Raw genomic sequence first — 25,296 nt, 5'->3', positions numbered from 1 at the left:
CATAAAGAAACTTTCCCCTAGTTCTTGTGTTAGAGAGAGCAGGCTGACAAAAGAGTTAGAGAAATGGTGACTAATAGAAGCTCCTTTTGTAGGTCAAAAAAGGGGTTTTTCCCTAAGGGCAGGGAAACGCCGGTGCACTCGGCGCTGGTGTTTTCTGACTCCCAGTTCCTGGACATTAGACCCTGCACCTTCAGGGTGTGTGTTCACTGAGAAATGAACAGGATGATTGCTCACGTTGTCACAGCTGACTGATCACCATGGAAACATTTTGTTTATCGATAACCGACCCCCATAGGAATATTTGGTTTGATAACTGATCACTGTAGGATGCTTTGTTTGATGACGGATCGCCATGGGAATATTTGTTTATTACTGACTGGTCACTATAGGAACATCTTGTGTATGAATATCACAGTCTCCGTGAGATCAAAGAGTCCCGAGCTGTCTTTAAGAAAAACGTGATGATTGTTAAGCTTTCTGCACACACCGCTTGCTTGTGGCATATAAATAGTCGGCAGAAGCTGCTCTCACCCTGAACAGGTGTCCGCGTCCCCTCATTTTTCTACCTCATCTTTTCTCCTTTTCTCTCTCTCACCTGCGCCAACGCTGCCCTTTCCTGCGGGAGACCCTCACTACCTCGGCTGAGGCTGGTCTTCAGCACAAAGGACTGAGTTTTGCTCTAAGACCCAAAGCCGGCACCTCTAGGCCACATATGAAAAGATGGAGGCGAAGGAGCAAGGGGGGCCCGGTGGCATGGGGGCCAGGGCAGCCCAGGGCCAGGGCGCAGCGGCTGGAAACACGGCACTGTGCCGGTGTGAACGCGTCCCAGGGAGCGCAAATGATTCCATGAAGGCGGCGGGGAGACTGGGCTAGCAAGCAGGCAAAGATCTAGCCCTAGACCTCACCTCCTGCTGTGCCCCCAGACGCATTTCCTCTGGATTAAACAGGGTTCAGCAAATTATGGCCCCAGGGCCCAAATCTGGCAGCCACTTCACGTGTAGGATACAAGTTGGCACAGAGATGGGGTGACCCAGAACGGGCAGAGATTTAGTCTGCGACCCACTGCAGAAACAGTTCACCCCACTTGGACGAAAGAGTCAGTTAGCCATTGTCAAAGCGCAAGCGCACACAAGCAGGCCAGAGACGGATGCTCTCAGCTTTCTGGAGCGGGTTTTATAAACTAATAAGCAACGGGCAACATTTGTGAGTTAGGAAGTCTTTACCATTTGCATGAACAAAATGGAAAGGCAAAGAAGAGGCTGCACAGTTGCTGGCATGACGCACGCTACCGGTCACTGCATTGCACGCGTGGAGTTGGGATAAATGCACAAGAGAGCCAGCGGCAGTGAGAGAAGTGGGAACTCAAGCAGATACTCGTGCAGTGGTTTGGGCCTAGTGCCGGAGCTGCAGCGGGAGCCGGGAGGCTGCAGGAGCCGCCCAGCCCAGCCCAGCGCTGAGAAAGCCCTCTGGGATAACCTTGTGGCTGGAGGGGCTGGGGCAGGCTGGGCGGGGCCCTCGCCCTTGGAGAGCTCCGCAAATAGCCAAATAATTAAGTGAGTTACCACCGCTTCAGACAGTGTTGTTCAGCCACTCGCTGTCCACACTCAGCGCCACTCCGTTCATATCTTCACAAGTTGAAACCACGCCCACTTTGAAAAGCGTCCTTAGGGAGGGATTTAGCCCAGAAAACGTCCTGTGTAGCAGGAGGCGGTGACCCTAGAGCACCTGGAGCAGCCGCAACTGTGGCTGCCGAGCGAGACTGGCCCCAAAGGCTGCGAGCGTGTGCAGGGGGCGCCTGCGCCCTCTACTCCAGAAAGTTCTATAATGAGCACGCATGGTAAGGGCATTCCTTTTAAGTGGAAAGACACAAATGTTGTTTAAAAGAAAAAGCAAAGAGCCGAGCGCCTCGCTTGCCTGTGTAGAGCCTGGGGGCCTGACCCTGGAGAGGGGGGTTATGGGGGACACTGCTTTCAGAAGCAGGACTCCCTTGCCTTTCTCCCCTCTGGCTGCCCTTGCCCACTAGGCACCAGTGCTGCTCCCTAGCCTGGGGTGAGGGCTGGCGCCTCGGGCCCATCTACCGCTTTCTTTCCAGGAGCAACGTGGCCTTGCAATGGGTGATGACCGGGGCCTGCCCCGGCTCTCCAAGAGCCCTGATGACAGAGCCTTCTGCACAGGTGGCTGTCGGGCCCCGGCTTGTTGCTGGTGCAGTGGCGGGACGAGCGAGAGCACCGTCCTGCCTACCAAGCATGCCCAGAAGCTGTAGAAGCGGACACTGCCGCAGGCCAGACCCAAGGACACAGCCCCAGCACAAGTACACCAGCGCAGACTCTTCAGACGGTGCCCCAGGGCGCGCACTGCTCCCGAGCGGCCACTCTCCACTGGGCCCAAGTCTCCAGACAGCTGCCGGGCTCCAGGCAGCAGGCAGAGTCAGGAGAAACTCCACCCCGTCCTTCCACCTGGCCTTCTGGCTCGGCCTTCGCCACCCACGTGGTCACGTGACCTTGGCCTGCCCCCTTCCCAATGTTGTGCGGCGTGGGTGCCCGGCCAGGGGTCCTCAGTGGGACAGCCAGCCCCGGCCGCTCTCCGGCCCCCCTCCAGCCGGAGCACCCAGCAGAAGGTGCTCAGGCAGGGGAGGGCTATCCAGCCGGACACCGCTCGGCCTGGCCTCTGGCAGCTAGGCCACAGCGGGGGCAGCAGGAGCAGCCACCAGAGGCGGCCTTCTGGAAAGTGAAGGGGTCGGGGAGGAGACATCTGAGCCTTCCAGCTCCCGGCCTGCCGTGGCGAGCAAAGTCACAGCCAGACCCTGCTGGGCCCAGTGAGACATGCGCCTGTGCGGCTCCCGGGCCTCCCCTGCACTCGGCTTCCCCTCAGCCTTGGGCGACCCTCGCAAGATGCCACTGACCCACGGCACCCCTTTGTGGCACCTGGACGGGGCAGGCCGAGACTTACTGAGAAGTAAGTCTGTCCTCCATTTGCTTCAGAGCGATGTAACTCCATGTTTGTCTGTCTCTCGGTGGGCAGGGGGGCCCCGGGGCTCTTCTCAGGGCCAGGAGTGCCCTCGTGAGCGCTCCTTGCTGCCGAGTTTGGCACAGACTTCTAGAGACACAGGGATCAGGATACGGCATGGGCCGGGCGCGGGCGCCGCACGGCTGCGTCCCAGGACGGGCGTTACCCTGCTGGCTGTGTGACCTCAGGCAAGTTGCTTGACTTCTCTGGCCTCGCAAGTGGGCACAGTGATGGGCCTTGCTTCACCTGGGTATTGTTCAAGGAAGCGAGGGGATGTCTGCGGGCGACTTGGAAGGGTGACTGGCACAGGACACACAGACGAGCGCCATCACCGCCCCCATGGTCATGGCTGGTATTATTTCCTGCGCTAGTACCTCTGACAAAGACAGCAGCCATCGGTTCAAGAGCCAAGCATCACTCAAGTCGACAGGAGGCCGACGAGCACAGCTCACCTAGGCGCCGACTTCAAGAGTCTCGGCTGAAGCCCAGCTCTCAGGAGCCCCAGGGGTACAGGGTGCAGGCAGCTTGGCCACAGGAATGCCAGGGCACCTCTCTAAAAGCCGCACAGGCCTGGGGGCGGGGTGCAGCTGACCCCGGCATCCTAGCATCCTCTGCGGCCGCCCAGTGCTGGGAGATGTCCTGGGTGGGGAGCACTTCCTGACTCAGGCCAGCCTCTTCCGGATCTCTGGCTTGCAAACGATTCAACCTCCAAGCTCCAGCTCGCACCCTGAAATGGCAGGGGTGTGTGCCGAGCCCACCCCACTCTCTGGGGCCTGGAGCAAGGTCACAAAGACCACTAGGCCTAGAGCCCGAGGGCTCTCATGGCCCTGGGCCCCCACACCCTCTTGGTCCCTCCCTGCAGCAGCTCTCAGCCCCGGGGCTTCCTGCCTCACAGGGCTGGCTTTTCTCCTGGCTCTGTGCTGAGCCCCTTTCCACACTCCCCTCTCCCATCCCCCCACTTCTGTGCCAGGTCGCCAGCATTTCACTCCAACCACCTGGCAGTGCTGGGCACAGACCAGGTTGGTGAGATCAAGATGAGCTGTGTCCTTGGCCCTCACCTCCTCGGGAGGCAGCAGGGTTAGCCGCTGCCCCACGGCCTGGGCCCACCCATTCTGCCTCTTCAGGCTGCCTCAGTCCTCAGGGTCTGGCTCCGCCTTAGCACCCCCTGCCAGGCTGCGGCCAGGAACCCACCAGCTCCCATCACAAGCCACGTGGCCTTGGTTCCCTGGGCTGTGAAAGGAGCCGTGGAAAGCTTTCAGCATAGCACGGACCCTGGGACTAGAAGGGTCCAGGAAAGGGTCCAAACTGCACCCCTATGTGGGAGGCGCCTTCCCCCTGCCAGGCCTTTGGGGGTGTCCAGCCCTTTGCCTGTCCAGTCAAAGAAGGGCCAAATCCCTCCCCCTCAGGGCCTCAATGGCCCCACTGGAACAGTGGGGCAAACCCAGGCCTGGCTGCCCTCACAGGTGATTCTGCAGATTCGGGAGCTCAAGGTCGTGGCTGTGCCCCCTCTGAGCCAGGCTTGTGCCGGGCATGGGGCAGCCAGTGCAGCTTGAGCCCGCTGCCCGCCTCAGGACGCTCCCAGGCCCATGGGGTGAGGGCAGGGCTGAGGGCGCAGAGCTGGAGGGCGCGAGCGGCAGATGCCTCTCATGCTGGCAGCCCAGTCCTTGCAGGAGCAGGGCAGACTGTTGGCTGAGGTCGGGCTAGACTGACCTCTGTGGCTAGCGGGGACCAACTTTGGTCAGATGCGTGGCAGCCGCATCTTTGCAATCCCTAGTGACCCCATTCCCCCAGCCCAGCCTGGCGAGCGTCCAGCATCTGGGTGAAGGAGGCCGGCCCTGTGCCCCTCTAGGGAGTGAGTGCCAACCCAGGCTGGCTCCCAAGCCCTCAGCAGCCCATGCCGGGCTTTCCAGTCCTGCCACCATTCCTGGGCTCCTGGGCTGACAGACCCTGTTGCTATGGAGGCCCCCAGAGAGCACAGCCAGGTCTAGGGGAGAACAGGGCTGCCTGGACGGGCACCAGGGCCCCCTCGTTTGGGAGAGGAAGCAGAAGCCGGCTGCGTTCCAGAATCCTAAACAGGTCAGAAAACTGAGGCCCCCAGGAGCAGCCATCTGGCCAAGGTCACACAGGTGAGGAGACTGCTCCAGGAGGGAGGAGGAGTGGGTCGAGCGAGGGTGGCCCAGCGCCCCGTGGTGGAAGGGTTGGCGGGCGGGGGCAGCTGGGCGCGCGGGGGCGGCGTGGGAACCGTGTGCGGGTTTCTTAGACCGCGTGTGGGGCTGCGCCGGGAGAGGGCGCGGGGCCGCCCCGGCTCCTGGCAGGTGCTTTGCACAGCCTGACGCCCCTGCCCTGCCTGACCACCGGCAGCCCCCGCGGCCTTTCTCCCCAGAGGCCCATGCGCGTGCGCGGGATGCGGGGCTCAGGGTGCGGAGTGCGGGGTGCGGGGCCCCGGGGTGACGCGCGGCAGTGGCGCGGCAAGGACACGCAGGCCCTGCGTGGGGGCAGGTGCTGCGGGCAGGGACGGACCCAAGCCCCCACCTGCCGCCCGTGCCACCTGCCGGCCGGCCGCCCCACCCGCCCCAGTCCATGCCGGCGCCCACCTCTGGGGCGCCGCGCGCCCCGGACACCACTTACCCGGTCATGGGCACGGCCGCCGCGGCGGCCTGGGCTCTGGCGAGCGCTTGGCTGCGGGCTAGCGTGTGGCGGGCAGCGATCTGCTCCCAAGGACGGAAAGGCCCGGGCACAGGGCGGCTTGGTCGAATGCGCGGGGCGCGACCCTCCCCGGGGGCGGACGCGGCTGCGGCGACTGCTCCCCACGCTCCGCACCGGCGGTGGCGGGCGACGCGGCGCGCTCGCTCTCTCCAGCCGCAGCTCTGAGCGCGGAGGGAGGGACAAGGCAGGGGAGGGGGGAGGGAGCTGGGGGAGGAGGGAGGCGGCAGCCAGGGGCCCGGCCTCGGAGCCAGGGCTAGCGCGTGGCCGCCTACCCCCATCTCGGGTGCCCACCTTTCCTGGTCAGCCAGTGCCCAGAAGGAACTGGTCAAGGGGGGTAGGGCCGCTGAAACTGGGGGGTGAGGGCAGGCTAGCACCTGGGAGCTCAGAGCTCCAATGCAATGGCAGGGCGCGGGCGGCGCTCCCCGGATCCCTGGCCTCTGGTTGTCCCCCCCACAAGCGGATGGTTGAGGGGCTGACTGCTGACCTGTAGCCGGCCCCTGCCCCCCAGTGTCCTAGGGGCCTGGAAGGGCAATTTTCAGGTGCTCAAGGTCACTGACCCCAAAGCTTCTCGCCGGCACACCATGGCGAGGGGCACGACACGACACTCAATGAAAGGCAGCCAGCCCTTCTGGGGCAAGGCAGCCCGCGCCCGCACAGCGATGGCTCCGCAGGCCCACGCTCGTGCACGCCAGCCACGCTCACGTGCCACCGCCGTGCGCAGCGCGCACCCGCACTCACACTCGCCCTCATGCTCACTCCTCAGCGCAGTGGCCAAACCCGGAATATGCATGGCGTGTCTGAGAGAGACCCAAGCAAATGTGTGCCCAGGTGCCAGCGGCTGTCCGTGAGCAGCGAGCAGAGGTGTGAGAGTGCGGGCCACAGGAGCGGCCACCAGAGGAGAGAAATGCCAGGTCCCATGCGGGCATCAGCCCTGAGCCCAGAAAGGTGACTGTGGAAGAGGCCCGGGCACACCCCCGAGGGCCTGGCAGTACGCCCAGGCCTGGCACGTGGTGGCTGCAGGACCACAGAGCAGGGAGTGGGGAGGCCAGCACCCCACGCAGGGTGGTGCTGGGGGTCACGAAGGGCCCTAGAGGAGGAGCCGCAGTGACAGGCCTGTAGGCCCGCAAAGGGACATAGCTGCTGACGTGCACGCTTAAAGAACACACGCATGCCACGCACACAGGCATGCTGACAGGCACGTGCTCACACACGCTCACCTCATGCTTGGACGCAGCATGCTGACACGCCAGCCGCTGCCTGCTCCCTCGAGGGCACGCTCACCACAGCCTTACGTGTCCCGTGGCTCAGGCCACATTCACAGCTCACACACGCTTGGACACTCGGTCACACGTGCCAGCCACTCCCACCTGGTCGCGCCTCAGGCCCCACCGCGCCTGCTCTTCCACATAGCCGCCCTTCCTCACGCACCCTGCTGCCTTTGGGTGTTTGCCCTGGGAGAGTGAGCTGGTGCTGACTGCCACCACGCTGGCCCTTGGCCGTCAGGCCACCCTGGGCATATGCTCGAAGGGCCACCACACCCCCACTGGAGCAAATGGCCAGGCCGGGCTCCCAGCCCACACTCCCCTGTGAGGGAAGAACAGTCGTGAGCTGTGGGACACCCACCAGCAGCCATTGACGTCTCTCCCCATGGACACTGCCCCCCACCTCCGTTCCTAAGGGTGCTAGGCTCCTGGGGACTGGCCCGGTGGTTTGCCCAGGTCCCGGAGCCAGAGGAGGCCGGGACAAGCTGTCGGCCAGTGTCCTGTGGTGGCAGCAGATGCTCCTTGACAGGGCTGTGCCTGGTCACTAGCTCCACCTCAGTTACCCATCAGCCTCTTCTCAGGCAGACGCTTGGGGGCAGGAATAGGGGGTCGAGGGCCAGGGAGGCGGACATGTGCGCCCTGGGAGTGGCCGAAGACGTGAAAGAAGGCCCCCTTAGGGGTGCAAATGTCTCTCTGGTGGGGCACACATATTGCCCCTGAGGGTGCTGGTTGGGAGAGACACTCACCCCTTGCCCTGCTCTCATCACAGCTCCCCATCTTGCTGGTACCCTTGAACACCAGGGAGGTAGCCAGTTGAGGGAGGAGCCTGGGGCAGGCTGGGATTCCCCCCTCCCCCCTGCTCTGAGCAGCGCACTGGAAGTTGGCTGCCCTCGCCTTGTGCTGAGGCCGCTAGCAGCGAGCAGTGGGGTGTGTGGTTTATGAAAGGGCCGGGGACCAGCCCCAGGGATGCAGCCCCAGCAGCCGATGGACAGGAGTAACCCGTTTCCTAGGCCTGGCACAGCGGGCCTCAGCCCGGTCCCGGTGCTGACAGGAGCGGCCCAGGCCCGGGAGTGGGGAAGCCAACCACCAGTGTCAGGGGCCCCTAGCTTATCTGGGGTGCTGAAGGGGGAGGTCTATGCTAGAAAGTTCTGCTGGGTGGGGGGAAAGCTAGAGAGAACTCCCTGCTCTTCTGCAACCCTCCCCCTCCTCCTGTCCTGTCCCGCCCCACTGCGGCTGTGCCCACTCCCACCTCCCACACTGGCAATGGCTCCCTGCCAGCTGCCCCTGTTCAGACACCCCCAGCGGTACTCTCAAGCCAAAGAAGCCCAGGCAGCCCAGGAGGCCACCCTGCACCCAGTGCCAGGGGCACCTGTGGGAGGGCTTCACTTTCCCTCCCTGCTGACCCAGCGCCCTCCTCCCCCCTCCCTGCGCTTCCCTCCGGGCGGCCACCCCACTGCCACCACCCCTCTTCTCCAGGACCCTGCAGCTGCGGCCCCCTCACCGCCCCTCTGGCCGGCTGCAGTGGCTCTCACAGTCTGCTCTGGGGACGCAATCCTCAGCCTGGCCTTGAGTCGCAAGGGCCCTGGCTGGGCTCTGGGCCCCTCTGTCCTTCACATGACCATGCTTTCCTGGCTGAGGTCACAGACCTCCCCCAAGGCCTTTGGGGGCTCCAGCCACTGCAGTCTGGGGCAGGCTGAAGTATGCCCAGAGCCTCACGAGCCCTCGCCCTGCAGGTAGGACGGGGTTACTTGCAGCGAGGTTGCAAAGGTGATGAGCTCAAGGGCCTTGAGAATGGGGGCCCCCTAATCTGTCCTGGAGGGATGGCTGAGAAGTGTCCTGAGAGGAGAGAGGGGCCGGGGGTGTCATGCCACAGCAGACAGGCCAGGAGGCCCTGGCACGATGGAGGCAGAGGTGCAGGTGACAAGTCACAAGCCAAGGGACACTCGGAGCCCCCAGAAGCTGGAGTGGCCAGGGGAGCCCCTCAGAGGTTTTAGAGGGAGTGAGGCCCCCCAGACGCCGGCACGGAGGCACACGCAGCCCTGGGAGCTCTGGCTTCCCTGGAGCCGAGCGCTGCACACCCCTCCCGCCGGCTCCCAGGGGCTCAGTCCACCCCCGGAGGCTCTGGAAGGCCAGTGTCCTCCTCATGCTTGGGGCTGGCTGTGGCCCTCAGAGTGGCACTCTTGCCAGCCCACTGGCCTGCGGGCCAGCTCAGCTCCTGGGCACTCTTCCCCTGCCCTGGCAGCCTGAGAGCCCTGTCCAGAGCATGGACGACTTGGTTTCTCCCTGCGCCCCTGCCTGGCCCAGCCCCCACTGGGCCTGCGGGCCCCCGAGGAGGGGCTGTGCCTCGGATGCCATCAGAACCCTGGCCAGCTGCCCCTCCAACAAGCTCCGACTTGTCTAAACCGGAGCGGCTTTGGCTTGGGCTCCAGCTGGGCCCGTCACCTCCAGAAGGCACCTGACCGGCTGCAGTACTCCGAAATGGCCCCCACCCCCGTCCGTGCGGCTCGGGGCTGCTCCCCGGCTGCGACGCCTTTCACGGGACATTCATTTCTGCGCCCACCCAGGGCGCCCTTGGGCTCACCGTCCACCCCCACTGCACCCAGACCCCCTCACCAGCCTGCCACAGACCCAGGGGCCCACTCTCTTCCACTAGCCCTAAGACCCGTCGGCCCCAGTGCAGGGCTCCCCTGCCCTCTCCTGCATGGCCCACAGTCAGGCAGTGTCGTACCCCGGGGCCAGCCACAGCCCTTGCAGCTTCCCAACCTGGTGCCCTGGGTTTGCCTGCGACCCGGCTGGCCCTGGCTCTGGAAGCTCGCCCCGCCTGGGAGCAGGTGCACACGAAAGTTACACGGGGGCAGGCGGCCGGCAGGGTTAACCTTGAGGTGATCATGTTCTTGTCTCTAAAGTTCCATCTTTCTCGATTTTCATGGCATCATCATGAAACGGTTCACAACGCACTTGCGCAGGGGGTGAGTTGTCTCTGATCTACTGTTCTGGGACAGGAGACAGGCTTTCCCAGGGCTCTGCCCGGCCCTCACGGCATCCGGTCTGGGCAGGACGCCTCCCCTATGCTGTGAGCCCTGACCCCTCCACGCCAGGGGACTTGCCGAAGGCCCTGGCTCCTGGCCCCCAGCAATGCCACTGTCCTGAGCCTGCGCAGCTCTGCAGAGACGCGGCTGCGGCGCGTGCGGCTCAGAACCACGCTGTGGTGCCGGTGGGGTGGGTAGTGCTCACCTGTCAGCAGCCGCCACCGACTGGGCGTCCCAGCCCCAGAGACAAACCGAGGGGCACCGGTTGCCCCGGGCTGGGTTAGGCATAAGGCGCGGAGCGGGCGTGCTGGCAGCCAGCCGCAGCGTGTCTGGGCTCCTGCCCTCTCGGTTGGCACTCTCAGAGGGTCCCACCTGCTCTATGTCTGGGGCAGCCAGGGAAGCCCAGGCTCCTGATACCTGAGGCAGAGGCCCTCCCGGGGCACCTTTCCGGGCAGACCTGTGCCCTCAGGCTAGTGCCTGGTCTCGCGAGTGCGAGAAAGCGGGAGGGGGCTCCGGGGACCCAGCTGGGCCAGGCTGAGAGTGCACCCCTGGTGCTGACACAGCCCGGATGGAGCCCTAAGAGTTCAAGGCTCGCACGCAGGGTGGGCCTGAGCGGCGCTCTGCAGTGGCAGGTGCTGGGGGAGCGGACGCTCCCTTGGGCCCCCTCCTACAGACGGCCTGGAAAGGAGGGAGGAGACTGCCCTGTAGCCTCCCGCCTGCTGGCCTGGGGCCTCCTGGTCTGGCCCAGACCTGGGGCACTGTGCACTCCCTCTTCAGGGAGAGGGTAAGGAGGGAGCCTCAAGTGAGAGGGGACCTGGAGAGGCAGAGCCTGGGCGCCCCACTGCTCGGCCCGGGCCTTCCCGACAGAGGCACACACAGCTGCATGCTCAGCGCTTCTTTAATCGAAGGACAGCGGTAGCCTCCGAAGCAGCCCCACCGAGGGCTGCTTGATCCCTGCCTGGCCCGTGCGCGCACGAAGGCGGCCTAGCTGTGGGGTGAGGCGGGCCAAGAGCAGCCGTGCTGGGGCTCACAGGCTTGGGCGTGGGGCACAGAGGTGGCGAGCGAGTCCAGGCCCCAGTCCTGCGGTCGTGCCACTGCTCCAGGGCCCTCTGGGTGCGGGGCCAAGGTCTGGGCTGGTCTGGGGCCAACGGCCTCCTCCTGGCTTGTCTGGGCACGGGCTGCATAGGGGCCAGGCTGAGGGTCCGGAGGTGAGGGCGAGAGGGAGAGCAGCGGGCGAGGCCTGCCCACTCTGTGCAGTGAGGCGGCTGGCCTGGGGACGCGGGGGGCCAAGGGTAGCAAGTGAGCAGGAGGCCGGTGGGACCTGAGCACTGAGGCGGGCGGGGCCTGGGCTCGGCCTGACTCACGGCTACCTGTGTCCCAGACTCGTGGGCCATTGCCCTCGTGCTGGCGCCTGGGACAGTTTGGTTTGGGGTGAATGGGAAGAACGGCTTGAGGGGTACATCTGAGGGGCTCCGATGAGTGGGCTGGGGCAGCTCCCCATCCCACACTCGGGAGCCAGGGCAGTGAGGGCTCAGGAGCGAGGGTGGGGCTGGGTCGGGTGTGCTCGCGCTGGGGCTCCCCTCCCGCTCGGCCCCCAGAGGTCCCACCCGGGCGGCCAGGCTGCTGCTGCCGCCTCTACTTTTTGTAGTTGCCGAACTGGATGGCCAGGCGGTCGGTGACGCAGCGGAAGGTGGCCGGCTGCACCTCCCAGTACGGGACGGGGTTGTTGAAGAGGCTGATGCCGTTGTAGTAGGCCCGCTTCACCCCGAAGCCCACGGGGCAGAAGTCGTTGACGCCCACCTTGGTGATGTTGTTGGCGTGTAGATACACCACCTGGGGCAGAGTGGGGGCCTGGGCTCAGTGGCGGGGCCCAGTCCCCCCTCGGGTCCTCCACAGTCTGTCCCGGTGCAGGTGCAAAGGGAGGGCAGAAGGCTGAGCCTCCAGCTCCCGGCGCCTCCTCAGGGGCAGGACATGACGCTCCCACTGGGTGGGGGTGGGTCTTGGGTATCTTATCAGACGGGAGTTGGGCAGGACGAGGCGCTGGTGTGTGACCAGCGACCCGCAGGAAGGGCCTAGGCAGGCGCGGGGGAAGTGCTTGTGGCACCAGGGACCAAAGCCTGCCTGAGTCCCTGCCCTTTCTCTGGGTCCCGCAGCTTAGAAGGGAGGAGCAAGGGGCAGGCGCAGCGAGCCTGGGTGTGTAGGGATCCCAGGGAACAGAAGCCCGCAGACTGCGATAGCGCCCTCTAGAGGTGGAGAGCGCACAGGCCGCTAGAGGGCGCACTCAGCCCAGCCTGGGTGGGTGGCCCACAGTGCAGAGGGTGGCGGTTCTCCTCCTTAGGAGGGAGCTAAGGAAGAGACTGAGGCCCAGAGCCTGGCCAGGGAAGGCCAATTTCACCCATACGATGGGACAGCAACCCAGGGCCAGGAGCCTCTGACACAGCCCCGGGGCGGGGTGGGGGCGTGGGGGTAGTGAGCCAGGCCCTGTGCCCCAACCGCATTAATCTACCTCCTGCCCTTGGGCTGTGTCAGTCTTGGCACAATTCTGCGTGCCCCTGCCCTGACTGTCCCCTGACCTCCCAGGCCTGTCTGCTCAGCCCTGCAGGCCCTGTCCACTTGTCCTCTGCCCTCCTCACTGCCCGGCCAGCAGAACCTGCTCCCCCTCCTCTTCCTCAGCCTGGAGGGGGCTCGGGCTGACGGGCTTCTTTGCAAACCAGCTCATGTGGTCCCGGCCACACTGCACCTGGGCACGCACCAAAGCAGGAACACAAGGCTGCTCTCCTGCCCCAACCCCGGGGGATCCGGCCTGGGGCGGCCTCTCTCACCTGCAGGAGCTTGAGGTCCGGAAGGCCGGCCGGCACCCTGGACAGTTTGTTGTTGTCCAAGTGCAGCTCCCGCAGGGTGGGCAAGAAGCTCAGGCTTCCGTTCTCGATCATGCGGATCTGGTTATGGCCCAGACCCAGCCTGAGTGGGGACAAGGAGAGGGAGTGAGGCCCCTGGAGAAAAGCTGGGGGCGGGGCCAGCACCCCAGTCCCGCGCACCTGGAAAGCCTGGAGTAGCGCAGCAGGTCCTCTAGCTCGATGGCCTGGATCTTGTTGTGGTCCAGATGCAGCTCATTCAGGGTCTCCGGGAGGTCTGCGCAGAAAGGCCCAGGCTGGGGTCATGGGGGCGGCCAGGGGCTGCCGAAGCCCTCCCCGGGGAGGCCAGGTGCACCCGGCTGCCCAGCTCCCCCGGGGCATGGCCCAGCTGGCCTGCCCCAGCAGGAAGGCAGTTTCCTACCTTTGGGGACGCCAGTGAGCTTGGCCTCCGAGATGCGCAGGTAGTTGAGCTTCAGCCCATCAAAGGCTCCAGGTTCAAAGCCACTGTTCTCCAGGGGGTTCCCGCCCATCTCTAGGAGAGAGGCCCTCAGCTAGGAGCTGGGGGGGTGCTCCCCACACACCTGTCAGGCCCCTGGCCCCCACCAGCTCCTGAAAACCTCATGCTGGGCTACTGCAAGCTCCCTCCTGCTCAGCTCAAGACAACTAGCCCCCAAGGGCCCCCGGCATGGGGTGCGGGGGAGCAGGAGGAGAGGGAGGGAGCCAGGTTCAAGGTGAGACGCCCCGCCAGCTGCCTGGCTGCTCTGGCCTCTTCCCTGCCCTCGCACTGGCCGGAGTGCCCGAGTGTCAGGAGGGCGCCTGAGAAACGACCCTTTGCACTTGTTTCAAAGGACCCTTGAACTGCCCCTTTAATGCCATCGTCCAGTTTCTCAGCTAAGTGTTGTGCGCACGGCCCTGGAGAATGTTCCATGCGGCCCTCCAGAATGTTCCGCCGCGGGGGCACTCACCGATGCAGTTCATGTTGCGCAGGCCGCTGAACACGCCCTTGGGCACCTTGCGGATGCGGTTGTCGTGGACGCGCAGCTCCACCAGGGAGCTGGGCAGGTTGGGCGGGATCTCCACCAGGTGGTTCTTAGAGATGTACAGCTTCTGCAGCTTGCGCAGGGGGCTGAAGGCCTTCTCGTGGATCTTGGAGATCTTGTTGTTCACCAGGACCAGAGCCTGCAGCCGGGTGGGCGCCAGCTGGAGCCCCGCTGCCACCCCCGCCCCGCCCTCCCCTCCTGCCCCAGTAGGACTGCGCATGGACCAAGCGGACAGGCAGCACCTGCCCTGTGCCTGGCACAGCCTGTGCCTGCCGGGTCCCCCACTGGCACCCTGGCCACAAGGAAATCTCTTCTTGTGCTGCTGCAAGGAACCAACCAGCTGACTGACGCGTGGGGCCGGAAGGGGAGTGGGCTGCGTGGCCCTGTGCTGAAGCCTCGCGTGGGACGAGGGACTCAGGGCACCTCTGCCAACATGCTCCCGCCGCCTCCCACACGCGCCGCAGCGCTGTGCCACTCACACCCACCTGGACGCAGCACCCCAGCGGCACACCGCCCCTGGCACCAGAACTTACGTAGAGGCGCTGGAGGCCTTGAAAGTCATCCCGGCGCAGCTCGGAGATCTCGTTGTTCTGCAGGTCCAGCAGCGTGGTGTCGGGCGAGATCTCCTTGGGCACAGCCTTCAGACCTGGGGGTGCCGCTGTCACTGCCTGGGCCCCGGCCCGCCGCGGGCCAGGGCCGCCGGCGCCCAGGGCTCCGCCACTGAGGCGCGGAAGCTCCGGGATTGGCGCAGGGGCTCTGCGCCCCACCCCCCGCAAGCCGACCACCCCCTGCCCCTCCCTGCCCACCCTGCCAGGCGCACCCCGGGCAGACAGCGCCCTGCGCCCGGCCCCGGCCGGCACTGACCCAGGTCTGAGCACTGCACCACGCGCAGGTGGCAGTGGCAGCCGAAGGGACACACGGCACTGAAGGTGGGCGTGAACGAGTCCAGGTCCGGGGCGCCCGAGGTCGTGCCGGCGCCGGAAGCCTCCTCATCGTTCATCATGGGCAGCGCGTCGTCCAGGGAGAAGTCCCAGAAGCCCTTCTGCTCAAAGGGCAGCGGCTGGCTCAGGGCCAGCAGGGACGCGAGGCACCACAGGGGCCACATGGCGGCTGTCTGCGAGGCCAGGGCAGGGCAGTGTGAGGGGCGTCCGGCGGCGGCACCGTCCTCCCCCCACCCAACGCCGGGCCTGCACGTCGGCAGCGCAATTCTCGGTCCTCGGCCAGGCCTGGGGCGGCAGGATGGTCGGCGATGGGGAGAGGGTGTGAGCACGCAGGACGGGGTGCTGTCCTCCTCTCCCCGGGCTCCCAGTGCGCCCGCCCGCCGTGGCTTCCCAGTCACCGAGTCGCGCTAGCACAGCGCAGGCGCACTGCGTCAGCTCAGAGGCTCCTGGGGGCGGGGTCAGGGAGGCGCGGGAGGCCGTGGACATGGAAGCCAACTGTTGGCCCTCCCGGGCTTTAGAGCATTCGGGCGTGTGGGCACAGACGGCTCAGTCCCGTGGGCGCAGTGTGCAAGAGCTGGCGCCTCTTCCCTTCTGCCAGGCACCCCCGGCAGTGCGCCCAGGCTTCTCTAAGAAAGTGGACAGGCCATGGCACAGGGCCAGGCCAGCAGAGTCGAGAAAGAGAGGGCTACCCCCAGGACGTGCTGGGCTGAGGGCCCCCACTGCCTCATCTGCCCACCTCTGCGCGCAGAGCCCAGGGCTCCCCATCTGTACCCCCTCCTTCTGCCCATGGTCCAGCCCCCGGAGTGGCCCCCCAAGGGGAGAGGCGGCTGCCAGGGTGGCGGGGCAGGGTCAGACTTGTCTGGAGGCCCCCAGGCTGGGCAGCAGAATTGGGGGAGGGGAGTTTCCCTGCCTGAGCCTGCCCCGCGCCCACATCTGGTGGAAGATGCAGGCTCCCACTGCAGAAAGTGCGAGACAGAGACGCCAGGCCGCTGCCCCCACTGCACCTCCCGCTTTCCCAGGGAGGCCAGGGTGCGTTCTCATCTGCCAAACATGAACACTGCGCCTGCCCCTGCCTCCGGCTAAGGGGCCGAGTGGCCCCAGCGTGTCTGAGCAGGGGCCGCCTTGGCTGGTGATGGGCTGCGTGGCGGGGCTTCAAGGAGCAGGGTGAACCTCAGCCTGACGCTGGCTACATGGCAGGGGCCCTGCAGCAGCTCACAAACAGCGTGGCCCTGGCTGTTGCTTCACGACGTACAGTGGGGTGGAGGGGGCGAGAACACCACCGAGCCAGCACTCAACAACCCAGACCTAGGGCTCCCAGGAGCTCCTGAGCGGCCCCCCTCCACACCCCTCAGGCCTGCCCTGACTGGGCTGCTCACCACCTGCCCCCAGCTCCCATGGCCCTCAGGGGCAGAGCTGGGGCATGCTGGGCAGGGATAGGCCATGGGCTCCGCTTCGGAGACAACCCCAGAGCGGCCTGCAGGCCCCAACAGCCCCCCAAGCCCACAGCCCTCAGGGACAGAAGCTTCTGCTTGCCTCAGTTCAAAAAGTAACCCCCACAGCCCTGTGACAGGCGGACCCTAGGACTGGCTGTTTCTTCAGAATGCAGAGTTGGAGGTGGCTCAGAGCCCCGGGTCACGGGGAGTCTCCCGGCTGGGGTACACCCAGCCTCCCTGTTTGGGTCAAGCCTCAAGAACTCACGAACACAGCCCAGGTCCAATCAACCCAGGCTGGACCCCAAAAGGCCTGGGTGCAGTGCAGGGCAGCCCATGTTGGCCTACCTGGGCAGCCTCTGCCCCTTCCCCCGAGTGTGCCAGGCCTGCCAGCTCTGTGTTCGGACCGAGGGGGGGGTGAAGGCAGGAGAGCAAGATGGGTTGGGAGAGGCTGGTTAGAGACTCAGTTCTGGTCAGGATCTTCGAGGGGCGTTGGAGGCGAGAGACCCCGCAGGAGGAAGCTTGAGACCAGGAGAAAGGCTGCCTGGTCGCGCACAATCCTTACCCGTTTAAGGAAGTGAAAGCCAGGGACTCAGCCAGAGACGGGCCCCAGCGGGGGGTGCTGAGGAGGGTGGTGGTGGCCGGGGGCTGTGCAGAGCTCGAGGCACCTTCAGCCTGGCCCCGCCCCCAGGCCCACCTGCACTCACAGGCAGGCAGGGCCGGGCTCGGGAATCAGGCGGCCACTGCGGCCAGTCCCTGGCGACCAGGACCTCTGGGCCTCAGTTTTCTGCCATCAGTGTGTGAGGATGTGTCCCCAGGGGCTTGAGGGAGGCCCTCAAACCTCATCAAAGGGTGCTGTGCGCAGCTGGACTCTCCTCTGGAGCCAAGGGGAGAGGTGAGGTGTGAGGAGAACGAGGCTGGGCTGCCCGGCGCCTACGCCCAACAGCGCACTCCTTGTCTGCCCTGGAAGCCGGCACAGCGCTTGGTGGCGGGCTCCAGACCGCGGCCAGACAGGACGTCTGGCAGCCTCCGCGAACACGGAGGGGCCGTGCCAGACATTCAGGCCAGGCCACGGCGAGCCACCCAACTGCTTTCACGCTTCACCACCTCCCAGCCAGCACCGCTGGGGCACTGGCACTTCAGGATGCCCCCTCTGTCTGCCAAAGGCTGCTGGGCCCAACTTGGGGGCGGGGGCAGGGGCACTGCCCGCCAGGTAGGTCAGTGCCAGGCTGATGCCAGCCACTGCTGCTTCTCCTGAGGGGCCAGGCCTACACTGGCCAGTCAAGCAGTGTGAGGACGTGGGCCACCCATGGGTCTGTTGAAGCCCGAATGTGGCAGGGGGGACTGGTTTTGGCAGGGGGTGGACCCCGGGCCCTGCCTGTCTGCATGCCCACCAGCCCCCCTGCGTCCCCTGCCATTGCTTCAGCAGACCTGCCAGGCCTCAGGGGAGCCAGGGAAGTTCCCCCGCGCTGAAGTTCACCCCACTGCACTGGGGTGGCTGTGCAGAGCTGGGGTACACTGAATGCAGGCACGGAAGGCTGCGGAGAACCAGCCTGCGGGTGTCAAGGGCTGACACTTGAGCACTGCCGAGGCGGCTGGGTGCTGGCCAGGCCCGCTCTCTCCTCACAGCCGAGAGGTGCAGCCACCCGCCCCGCCCCCGCCCTGGGAGCAGGGTCAACTGCTGGCCTTCTGCCCCGAGGGGCCTGGCTTCCTGTGTGCCCTCTGTCCCACTGCAGGAGCCTGAGCTTGCTTGCCATGTTCGCCCAAGGGAGGGGAGGGTCAACTGCGCAGCGGCAGGACAGGCACTCAGGTGCTTGCTCACGTAGCCCCTGCCCGTCTCCGGAACCACAGCCATCACAAGGAAGCACCACCTGTACCACTTCATGAATGGGGAAACTGAGGCCGCTGCCATCAGTAACTCCCCGCCGGCCCTGGGCCCGCACACCCACCAGGCCCCGCCCGCTGCTCCGCTTGTCTCAGAGGGAGCCGCCTGCAGACACCACCACCCTGCCAGGCCCAGGCCCCGAGCAGTCTGGGCCCCGGCAAGTGACCGGTCCTGCAGGGTAACGTCCTCGTTGGCTCGCAGCGCCCCCGCCCGACGCCGCTCCCCTCGTGCCCTCTCAGGCTTTCCCAAGGGGCTTGGCTGTGGTGATGGGAGTGGGGCTCCAGCCCTCCCCTACCAGTTCAGGGGCCAGGGCTGCGTGCCAGGTCCTCGTTCTTTATTGCCAGCCGGGACCGGTGGGCCACAGGCGTCAGCTGCCTGCCTCCTGGGACAGGGCTGTGGGGCCCCGCAGCCCCACCTCTGTCCCCCACTTCTCAGTTCTGCAGCTACTGGAGCCTCTGCTTGCTGTGGCCCCTTTGGCCACACCGGGTGCAGGCGGATGGCTGCCCTCGTCCTTCAGCTGAGCCAGGCCCAGGGTTTCTGTAGCTTGGCTTTTGGGGGCCGTGTGGAGAGCAGGGTGCAAGAAGGCTGGGTAAACCTGAGGAACGTGTCCCCAAAGGGCGCAGGTAAGCGAGGCCTGCTGCCTGTCAGCTGCCAGGAGGCAGCAGGGTCTCGTGTTCTGCAGTGTCCAGCGGAGCTGATGCGCCCTGGACCAGAAAGTACCCTCGTGGCCACCCACCTAGAGCAGAGAGGGAAGGGCCATCGGGGTGGGGTTTCAGGAACTCCCAGGGAGCCAAGGACGCCCCAGGGGCCCTTGCGCTGTGGGCTCGAGGTAGCAGAAAGGGGTGCTCTCCAGGAACCTGGGGAGATGACCCCCCAGCCCCTCCTGCAGGAAAGGTGACCAAAGGGCCCAGGCCCACCACCCCAGGGAGCCCCGAGAAGCCGCTTCCGGAAGGCTAGAGAAGGGCCTGACTGCAGGCAGTGGGCCTGAGGTCCAGGGCAGGGCTGAGCGAGCAGATGCCCATCCTGCCTCCCTAGGCCCCAGCGCGCTGGCCCTCTAGGATGGGATTTACAGAAAGGGCTCTGTGGGTGACCGCAGTGTGTGAGGGAGAGGAGGGCCCTGGCGTGGGCAGCCCATGGGAACTGGGAGGGCAGCCCTGGCAGGATCCTGCTCCGTGTGCCTCCAGAGGGCGCTCGAGCCCACCTTATACCCAGCGCTGACGGCAGGCGCCTCAGGAGAGCTGTGCCACCCCTAGACCTCATCCAACCCGAACCCAGTCCTGGGTGACCAGGAGGCCCAACAGCTTAAGCCCAGACTCTCGCTGTCTGCGAAGAGGATGAGGGAGAGCTGGCGAGGGTCATGCTGGGTGGGGAGAGTGTCCTCACGACTAGGGGTGTGGGGCTAGGCGAGGAAGGGAAGGCGTCCCGGTAGGAAGAGACCCCACCTGCAGGACAAATGGACCAGTGACAGGCTGTGGGGCATCTGTTGGGAGTCTGAGGGGAATCCTGGGGGTGTCCATCTGGTGCCAAGTCCGCAGGGGCGGGGGGCTGGCTGGTGCCGGGACACCTCCTCGGCTCCTCCGGAGCGCAGGGGCGGGCGGGAAGGGCGGCCGCCGAGGAAGGCAGCCCCTTGCTAGGCTGTGCAGGCCGCTCTGGCAGGCTCTGCTGTGCTGACTGGAGGCTGAGCTGGAAGGGACAGTGTGGGTCTGCTTGAGAGACTCCAGAGGGGAGCACCTCCCTCCTCTCCTGCCCCTTCATGACCTCCACGGCCTCCAGTGCCATGGAGCGAACCCTTGGCCCATGCGCCGAGCTTACCTAGCTTACGCCTAGGCTCAGCACCCTGAATGCGCGTGCCCAGAAGTGCCTACCGCCAGACCCATCAGCCCAGGGCTGGGCCCCGACACCCCATGTGCATAGGCCTCCGGGGCGGGGCGCATGAGCAGGCGCTTGGTGTCTGCTGTGCCTGGGCCGGCAGCTGGCTGGCGCCCCACCGCAGAGCCCTCCTCCTCCTCGGCCCCCTGTCTGCGCCTGCTGCTTTTCCTCACCGTCCTGCCCTCAAGGCTCCCCACACTCGCTCAGGAGCCGCCCCCAGGCTGCTTCCATAAGAAGGGGCCTTCGCCTGCCCCGGGGTCACAGGCACTGGCAGCTGCACAGTGCCTTGGGGCACACCTTCTCCTGAAGAAGCCTCGCCCCTGGCTTCAGAGGCCCAGACCTTCTTTCCTGGCACCCAGGGTGGCCCAAGTACCCCCAGCTCGTCTCAGTCTCAACCAGCCCCCAGTGGATGGAGCTGGCGCCAGGGCTGTGCGAGGGGCAGAGGAGCCGCCGTGCGTGCGACACGAGCAGCCTCCCCAGCCCGCCCCGGGCCGCCCTGCCCCACTCACAGCCCTCATGGCGCCAGTGCCCCCCGGGACACTCCTATCCGCACGCCCCGACACCCAGGGAGCCCGTTGGCCCTCGCTCCCCGGAGCGCGTGTGGGGCCCTCAGCGCGAGCATGCCATCTCCGCAGCTGAGCAGCCCGGGTTCACTCTGGCCTACACGGTGCAGTCGACCGCGCCGTGTGCCCTCAAGGGTCCCCTGGGAGGTCAGCAGCCAGGGTGGGCTGCCAGGAGCCCAGGCCCTGGCCCAGCTCTGCCCTGACCTCTGCCGTGAGATGTGAGCAGATCCTGCACAAAGGAGAGGGGGGGACGCCCCTCCCCCAAGGGCGGGGGGGGGGTGCTGTCTCTATTCCAGCGACATCTCACCCACCCCTGGGGGACTACCTTTGAAGGACAGGGAATTTTTCAGCTTGCTCTTGAACCCCACCCACCCAAAGGTGCCCATTCTGAGGCCCAGTGTCCCAGCTTGGAAGAGGGCCTGGGGCATGGCGTGTACGTGGTCTGCACACTGCCCAGGCCGGTTTTCTCCCTCCTGAGTCCCAGCCCAAGGGGCGAGAGGAGAGCAACCCAGCAGGCCGCCTCACGGCCGGGCCCCACAACCCGCCTCGCGGGGGTGGTAGAGGCAGGCAGTGGCCTGCAGGAAAGTCTGGCCAGGGGGCCTGCGCTGTGGGAGCCCGTCTCCTCAGTGGGGGTGCCGCCTGGCCCGAGCTCAGCAGGGAGCCCGAGGCCCTCCTGCACCCTGCTGGTCACCCACGCAGAGCCGGGCTGGCGGGGCGCGTCTGGGGTGGCATTGCTGCCTGAGAACCCCAAGGGAGAGTTGGAGAGGGAGGTAGCTGGAGCAGAGAAAGTTGCTGGGTTGGGTCAGCGGTCAGCGGAGAGGGAAGCGGGGAGAGAAGGTGCTGGGAGGGCAGAAGGGGCGGGAAAGGGGCCAGGGCGCCGGGGTGGAGGAGGCGCAGCGCACCAGGGAAGCTGGGGCGGAGCGGGCAGCAGGGCCAGGCAGTGCCGGGCAGCCCCAGCATGGGGCGGCCACGGAGTCGGGCAGGCAGCGGGAGGCCCGCAGGGGCAGCGTGGGGCTGGCGTGCAGGCCATACCTGCGGAGGGGAGCGGCCGGCACAGCGGCTGCGGGCAGGCTGGGGCGTCGGCAGGTCCTGGCCGTCGGGGCCTCTGAGAACAGCCGCTCACTCCAGAGCAGTTTGCAGAGAGAGGGAGACGAGCAGGCAGGAGGGAGGCTAGGGCTGGCTGCCGGGAGGGGCGGGAGGGGAAGGAGGGGGGGCTGGTGGGGTGAGAGGAGGGCGGAGGAAGGAGGGAGGGAGGGAGGGAGGGAGAGGAGGGGCTTCTCGCCCCCCCGAATGCTTCAAAGGGAACAATTTTCTTGTAGACAGCAAGGCTAGAAGCCCCTTCCTCCCGGGGCCCCCAGAGCCCCCTCACCACCCCAGGCCCCCCCTTGGGACACGCAGCGAATGGACACGCTCGCTCCCACTCATACCAGGCCCCCTGGCGTCTCTGGGCAGGCCCAGCCTTGGAGTCAAACTTTCCACTGCCCAGATGGGGACACTGAGGCCCAGAGGGGGCGGGGACTGGCTTGCTGGCCATGGGCCAGGCAGAGGGAGGAGAGGAGGCGAAATGGAAGGAAGATGGGGGGCGGCCTCCATTCGGGGTGGCTAGTCTGGGGAGCGGTTCCTGGAGCTCTGTCCTGAGCCCGCCCAGAACCTCGGCCGAGCGGGAGGTGGCTCTTGGGGCCAGGCCGGCAGCTGGACGGGCAGTGAGGCTCGGGGCGCAGGGCCACCCCACCCACCCAGCCATCTTTTCTTCTTGAGAAGGGCGAGAGGTCCTGCCACTGTGATCTCCCCTGTGCTGAGCACACTGGGGCTGGCGGGAGCGGGCCAGGTTCTGGGGGCTCCCTAGCCGGCTTCTGTGGGCTCCCACTCAGCCTGGGAGGGCCGGCCTAGCAAGTCAGGTCCCCAGGGGCGCTGACTGCTCCATGGGTGGCCACTTGGCAGTCCGGGCAGTGGCCCAGGAAGAGGCCACTCGTGAGCATGACCTGCACCAGCCCTCGGGAAGTGGCTCTCATGAACCGCACACTGCCTGCCTGAGGGCCCCGTGCCCAAGTGTGACACAGCCCCCAGCCTGGTGCCCCCTGGGTTGCAGGGCCGGGCCAGAGGTCGCCTCGCGGGGCTGGCAAAGATGAGGGTGCACACAGGGAGCAATGCTGACTGCAGAAAGGCTACCGGAGGCTCGTGGGGAAGAACGGGCAGCACGAAGCCAGGGCCGCCCTGTGGGTGCTGACAGGACGCTGGGGCAGCGGGCGAAGCTCAAGGGCCGGAGCTGGGAGAGGGGGTGTCGGGAGAGCGGCCCTGCCTGGCCCCGCCATCACTGGGCGGCGCAGTAGGTGCAGAAGAGCGGCTGGAGCAGAGCAGGGTCCGGGTTTCTGAGGCAGGCCAGTGCCACGGTCGGGACAAGGGGCTTGCGGGGACGCATGCCGCGCTGGGCCAGGTTTTGACTGCCCACTGGACACATGTTGAGACGTGCCTGACAGCAGAAAGGCTAATGCCGCGAAGCCCCCAAGCCACGGCCACCTCCTTTCCTCTCTCTGCACCACCACCTAGCGCCCTGCTCCCTGGCACCTCCTCCCCAGGCCCCTGCTTTTTGGCCCAGATCAGCTAAGTCATCTGGAAGTGTGCCAGCAGAGAGCAGGCAGCCACGTGGAAGCGGAGCGCTAGGGGACCGTGCAAAGCTGAAGGGACAGAAAGTGGCTCCATGGTGTCTGGGGGCAGGCGAGGGCTGCAGCGGCAGCCCTGGGCCGAGCCTTAGCGCCAGGCCTCAACTCTCAGCCTGCGTGTGGCCCTCCTGCCGGGCTCTGCACCCGTGCGCTTTGTCTGGGAAGGCCCGCTCCTGGGGATGAGAGGAGAGCCTGCCCGCACGAGCCTCGGGTGCCTGAGGAGGACCCACTGGTGAGTCCGGAGTAAGGGGACAGAGCGCACGCAAGGTGGGGCGTGGGAGCGCCGTGGCCAGCAGCGAGCGGCTGGCCGGACGGCCCAGTGGCATCCGCTCCCCGAAGCAGCTGGGGCTGGTGATGAGGCGACACCCCAGTGGGACACACTTTGTACGGGGGCTTTCCCCACAGTCGGGACTGTACCTGCGGTGATGCTTCTGTAAATACGTTTCTGGTGCCTGGAAGGTTCTTGTGTCTGTGGTTTGCAGCCTGCAATAAGCCGGCCCAAGGCCCACTGAGTCACTTGCCTGGCCCTCTAATTTGGGGGCCACTCCCAGACCAGCCAGGCAGCCCCTCAGTCCTGAGCGTCCCGCTCCTGTCCCTGGCCCCCACCAGGCTCTCTGCGCCACACACACCGGGGGCCACAGCTGAAGCCGCTCTGGAATGGCGCGCTCTTGCTGCTTGAGGAGCTGGGGCCTCCTGTCCTCTGACCTCCCAGGCCAGAGGAGGCCGCCAGGGCAGGGTGGGCAAGCGGCCTCAGGCAGGAAGGGAGAGCACGCCTTTCCTCAGGGGGATGCCGCACGCGTGTCTCGAGGGCCAAGAGAGGTGGCTGGGGCGCCGCCCGCGGGGTAGAGGAGCCACACCGGGTACAGGAAGGGTATGGAGGCACAGCCTGGGGGCCAGGGCACCCTCCCCGCGAGTGCTGCACCTCTGTGACATCGCCAGACAGACCCCCCCCCCAAGCCTGAGCCTGGACATGGCCCGCTCGCCAACCTGGAGGCCCCCCGCAGGCCCCTCCCCAGGGACCCTGGTCTTGCCAGAAGGTGCTGGTGACCCTCCCGTAGTGGGAGTGAGCCAGGCTGTGGCTCCGGCTGCCTAGTTTCCTAGGCAGGCGCCCTAGGCCAGCCTGGCTGGTGCCCTGGGGGAGCAGGCCACTCGCTAGCCCCTGTGTGGCCGTTCTCCGTGTCGTGTCGTGTCCAGCAGGAGTCCCGGAGAGGCGTTCGAAGCAGGGGCGGGGGTCGCTGGAAGGGAAGGGGAAGCGGCTCCGCAGGGCCGCCCAAGCCCCTGCCAGCGCCCGTGCTGTGTGGAGGCCGCAGCGTCAGCACCAGCACACTGCCCGCAGCTGGTGTGCAGCTGCTCCAGGCCCGCTTCAAAGGAGGGGGCGTGGACTGGGGGGAGGCTGCGCACCCCAGGGCAGGCTTCCAGCCTCTGCCCTCTTCGATGTGGGTCCCTGACGGGCAAAGCCAGGAGCCTGCTCAGGGCCCAGGGTGCGTTTCCCAGAGCTGGAGGGTCTCCCTACAGAGGGGCAGCAGCTGCCAGGCCCCGGCCCCTGGGCTCTGTCCCACCAGCCTCTGCTCCCATGAGCCTCCAGGGCAAGGGAGAGAGCAGCAGTGACTGGCATTCACAGAGGCAGTGGGGTGTGGACTGGCCTGGTTGACAAGGCTCCTGCTGCAGGCCCCAGAGAGAACAAGGTGCTGCAGAGTCCTGAGCATCAGCTCTCTAGAAGCTTCCGGTGCCTATGGCCGGGGCGTGGTTGCTGAAAACTGGCACTCTGTGCCAGAGCTTTTTTTGACCTTCCCCTGAGGACATAATCACACAGCGGCTCACCACCGCCAGGCCTGTAATTTCAGGGCGCAGAGGGGGCTCTGTGGAGACCAGCGGGCATCTAGCTATCTTTAGAGGCTTGGCCTGGGTCGTGGCTAGGCAAGGGAAGGTGGGCACAGTGCTGCCCAGAGAAGAGGATGTCATGGGCCGGGGCCCCCCTCGCTGCTGCTCTCTCCCTCGCCCTGGAGGCTCATGGGAGCAGAGGCTGGTGGGCTCATCATCTATGTGTGCC

At 66.2% G+C, this 25,296-nt stretch overlaps 3 protein-coding genes across 6 annotated transcripts in view; 1 reads left to right on the top strand and 2 right to left on the bottom strand.

Annotated features, from left to right (window-relative positions):
* The window catches only part of ATP2B3 (ATPase, Ca++ transporting, plasma membrane 3), a 48,425-nt gene extending 42,576 nt beyond the window's left edge, over positions 1-5,849 (bottom strand). For all 3 annotated transcript variants that reach the window (XM_012734487.1, XM_004695209.2, XM_012734485.1), the window contains exon 1: positions 5,635-5,849. The gene's annotated coding sequence lies outside the window, so the exon portion shown is untranslated. The remainder of the gene's footprint in view (positions 1-5,634) is intronic.
* HAUS7 (HAUS augmin-like complex, subunit 7) overlaps positions 2,823-25,296 on the top strand; it is a 46,653-nt gene continuing 24,179 nt past the window's right edge. The window contains exons 1-2 of the mRNA XM_012734459.1: positions 2,823-2,955; positions 5,083-5,132. Coding sequence (XP_012589913.1) covers positions 2,823-2,955; positions 5,083-5,132 — 183 coding nt within the window. The remainder of the gene's footprint in view (positions 2,956-5,082; positions 5,133-25,296) is intronic.
* BGN (biglycan) lies at positions 10,884-21,741 on the bottom strand. Of its 2 annotated transcripts, XM_012734488.1 has the most exons (8): positions 21,619-21,741; positions 14,763-15,012; positions 14,432-14,544; positions 13,824-14,037; positions 13,280-13,390; positions 13,042-13,135; positions 12,826-12,964; positions 10,884-11,836 (listed from the first exon to the last, which is right to left on the bottom strand). In XM_012734488.1, the coding sequence occupies exons 2-8, from the start codon at positions 15,001-15,003 to the stop codon at positions 11,639-11,641; spliced, it is 1,110 nt and encodes a 369-aa protein (XP_012589942.1). In that variant the 5' UTR covers positions 15,004-15,012; positions 21,619-21,741; the 3' UTR covers positions 10,884-11,638. The 2 variants fall into 2 exon arrangements, with proteins under 2 accessions (XP_012589942.1, XP_004695265.1); XM_004695208.2 differs by lacking the exon at positions 21,619-21,741 and having other exon boundaries at positions 14,763-15,242.

The sequence above is a fragment of the Condylura cristata genome, unplaced genomic scaffold (genome assembly GCF_000260355.1).
Source record: "Condylura cristata isolate star-nosed mole 26May11 unplaced genomic scaffold, ConCri1.0 scaffold00057, whole genome shotgun sequence".
Classification (NCBI taxonomy): domain Eukaryota; kingdom Metazoa; phylum Chordata; class Mammalia; order Eulipotyphla; family Talpidae; genus Condylura; species Condylura cristata.
The sequence above is the reverse complement of the archived record's forward strand: the minus strand, read 5'-3'. Positions and strand labels throughout refer to the sequence as shown.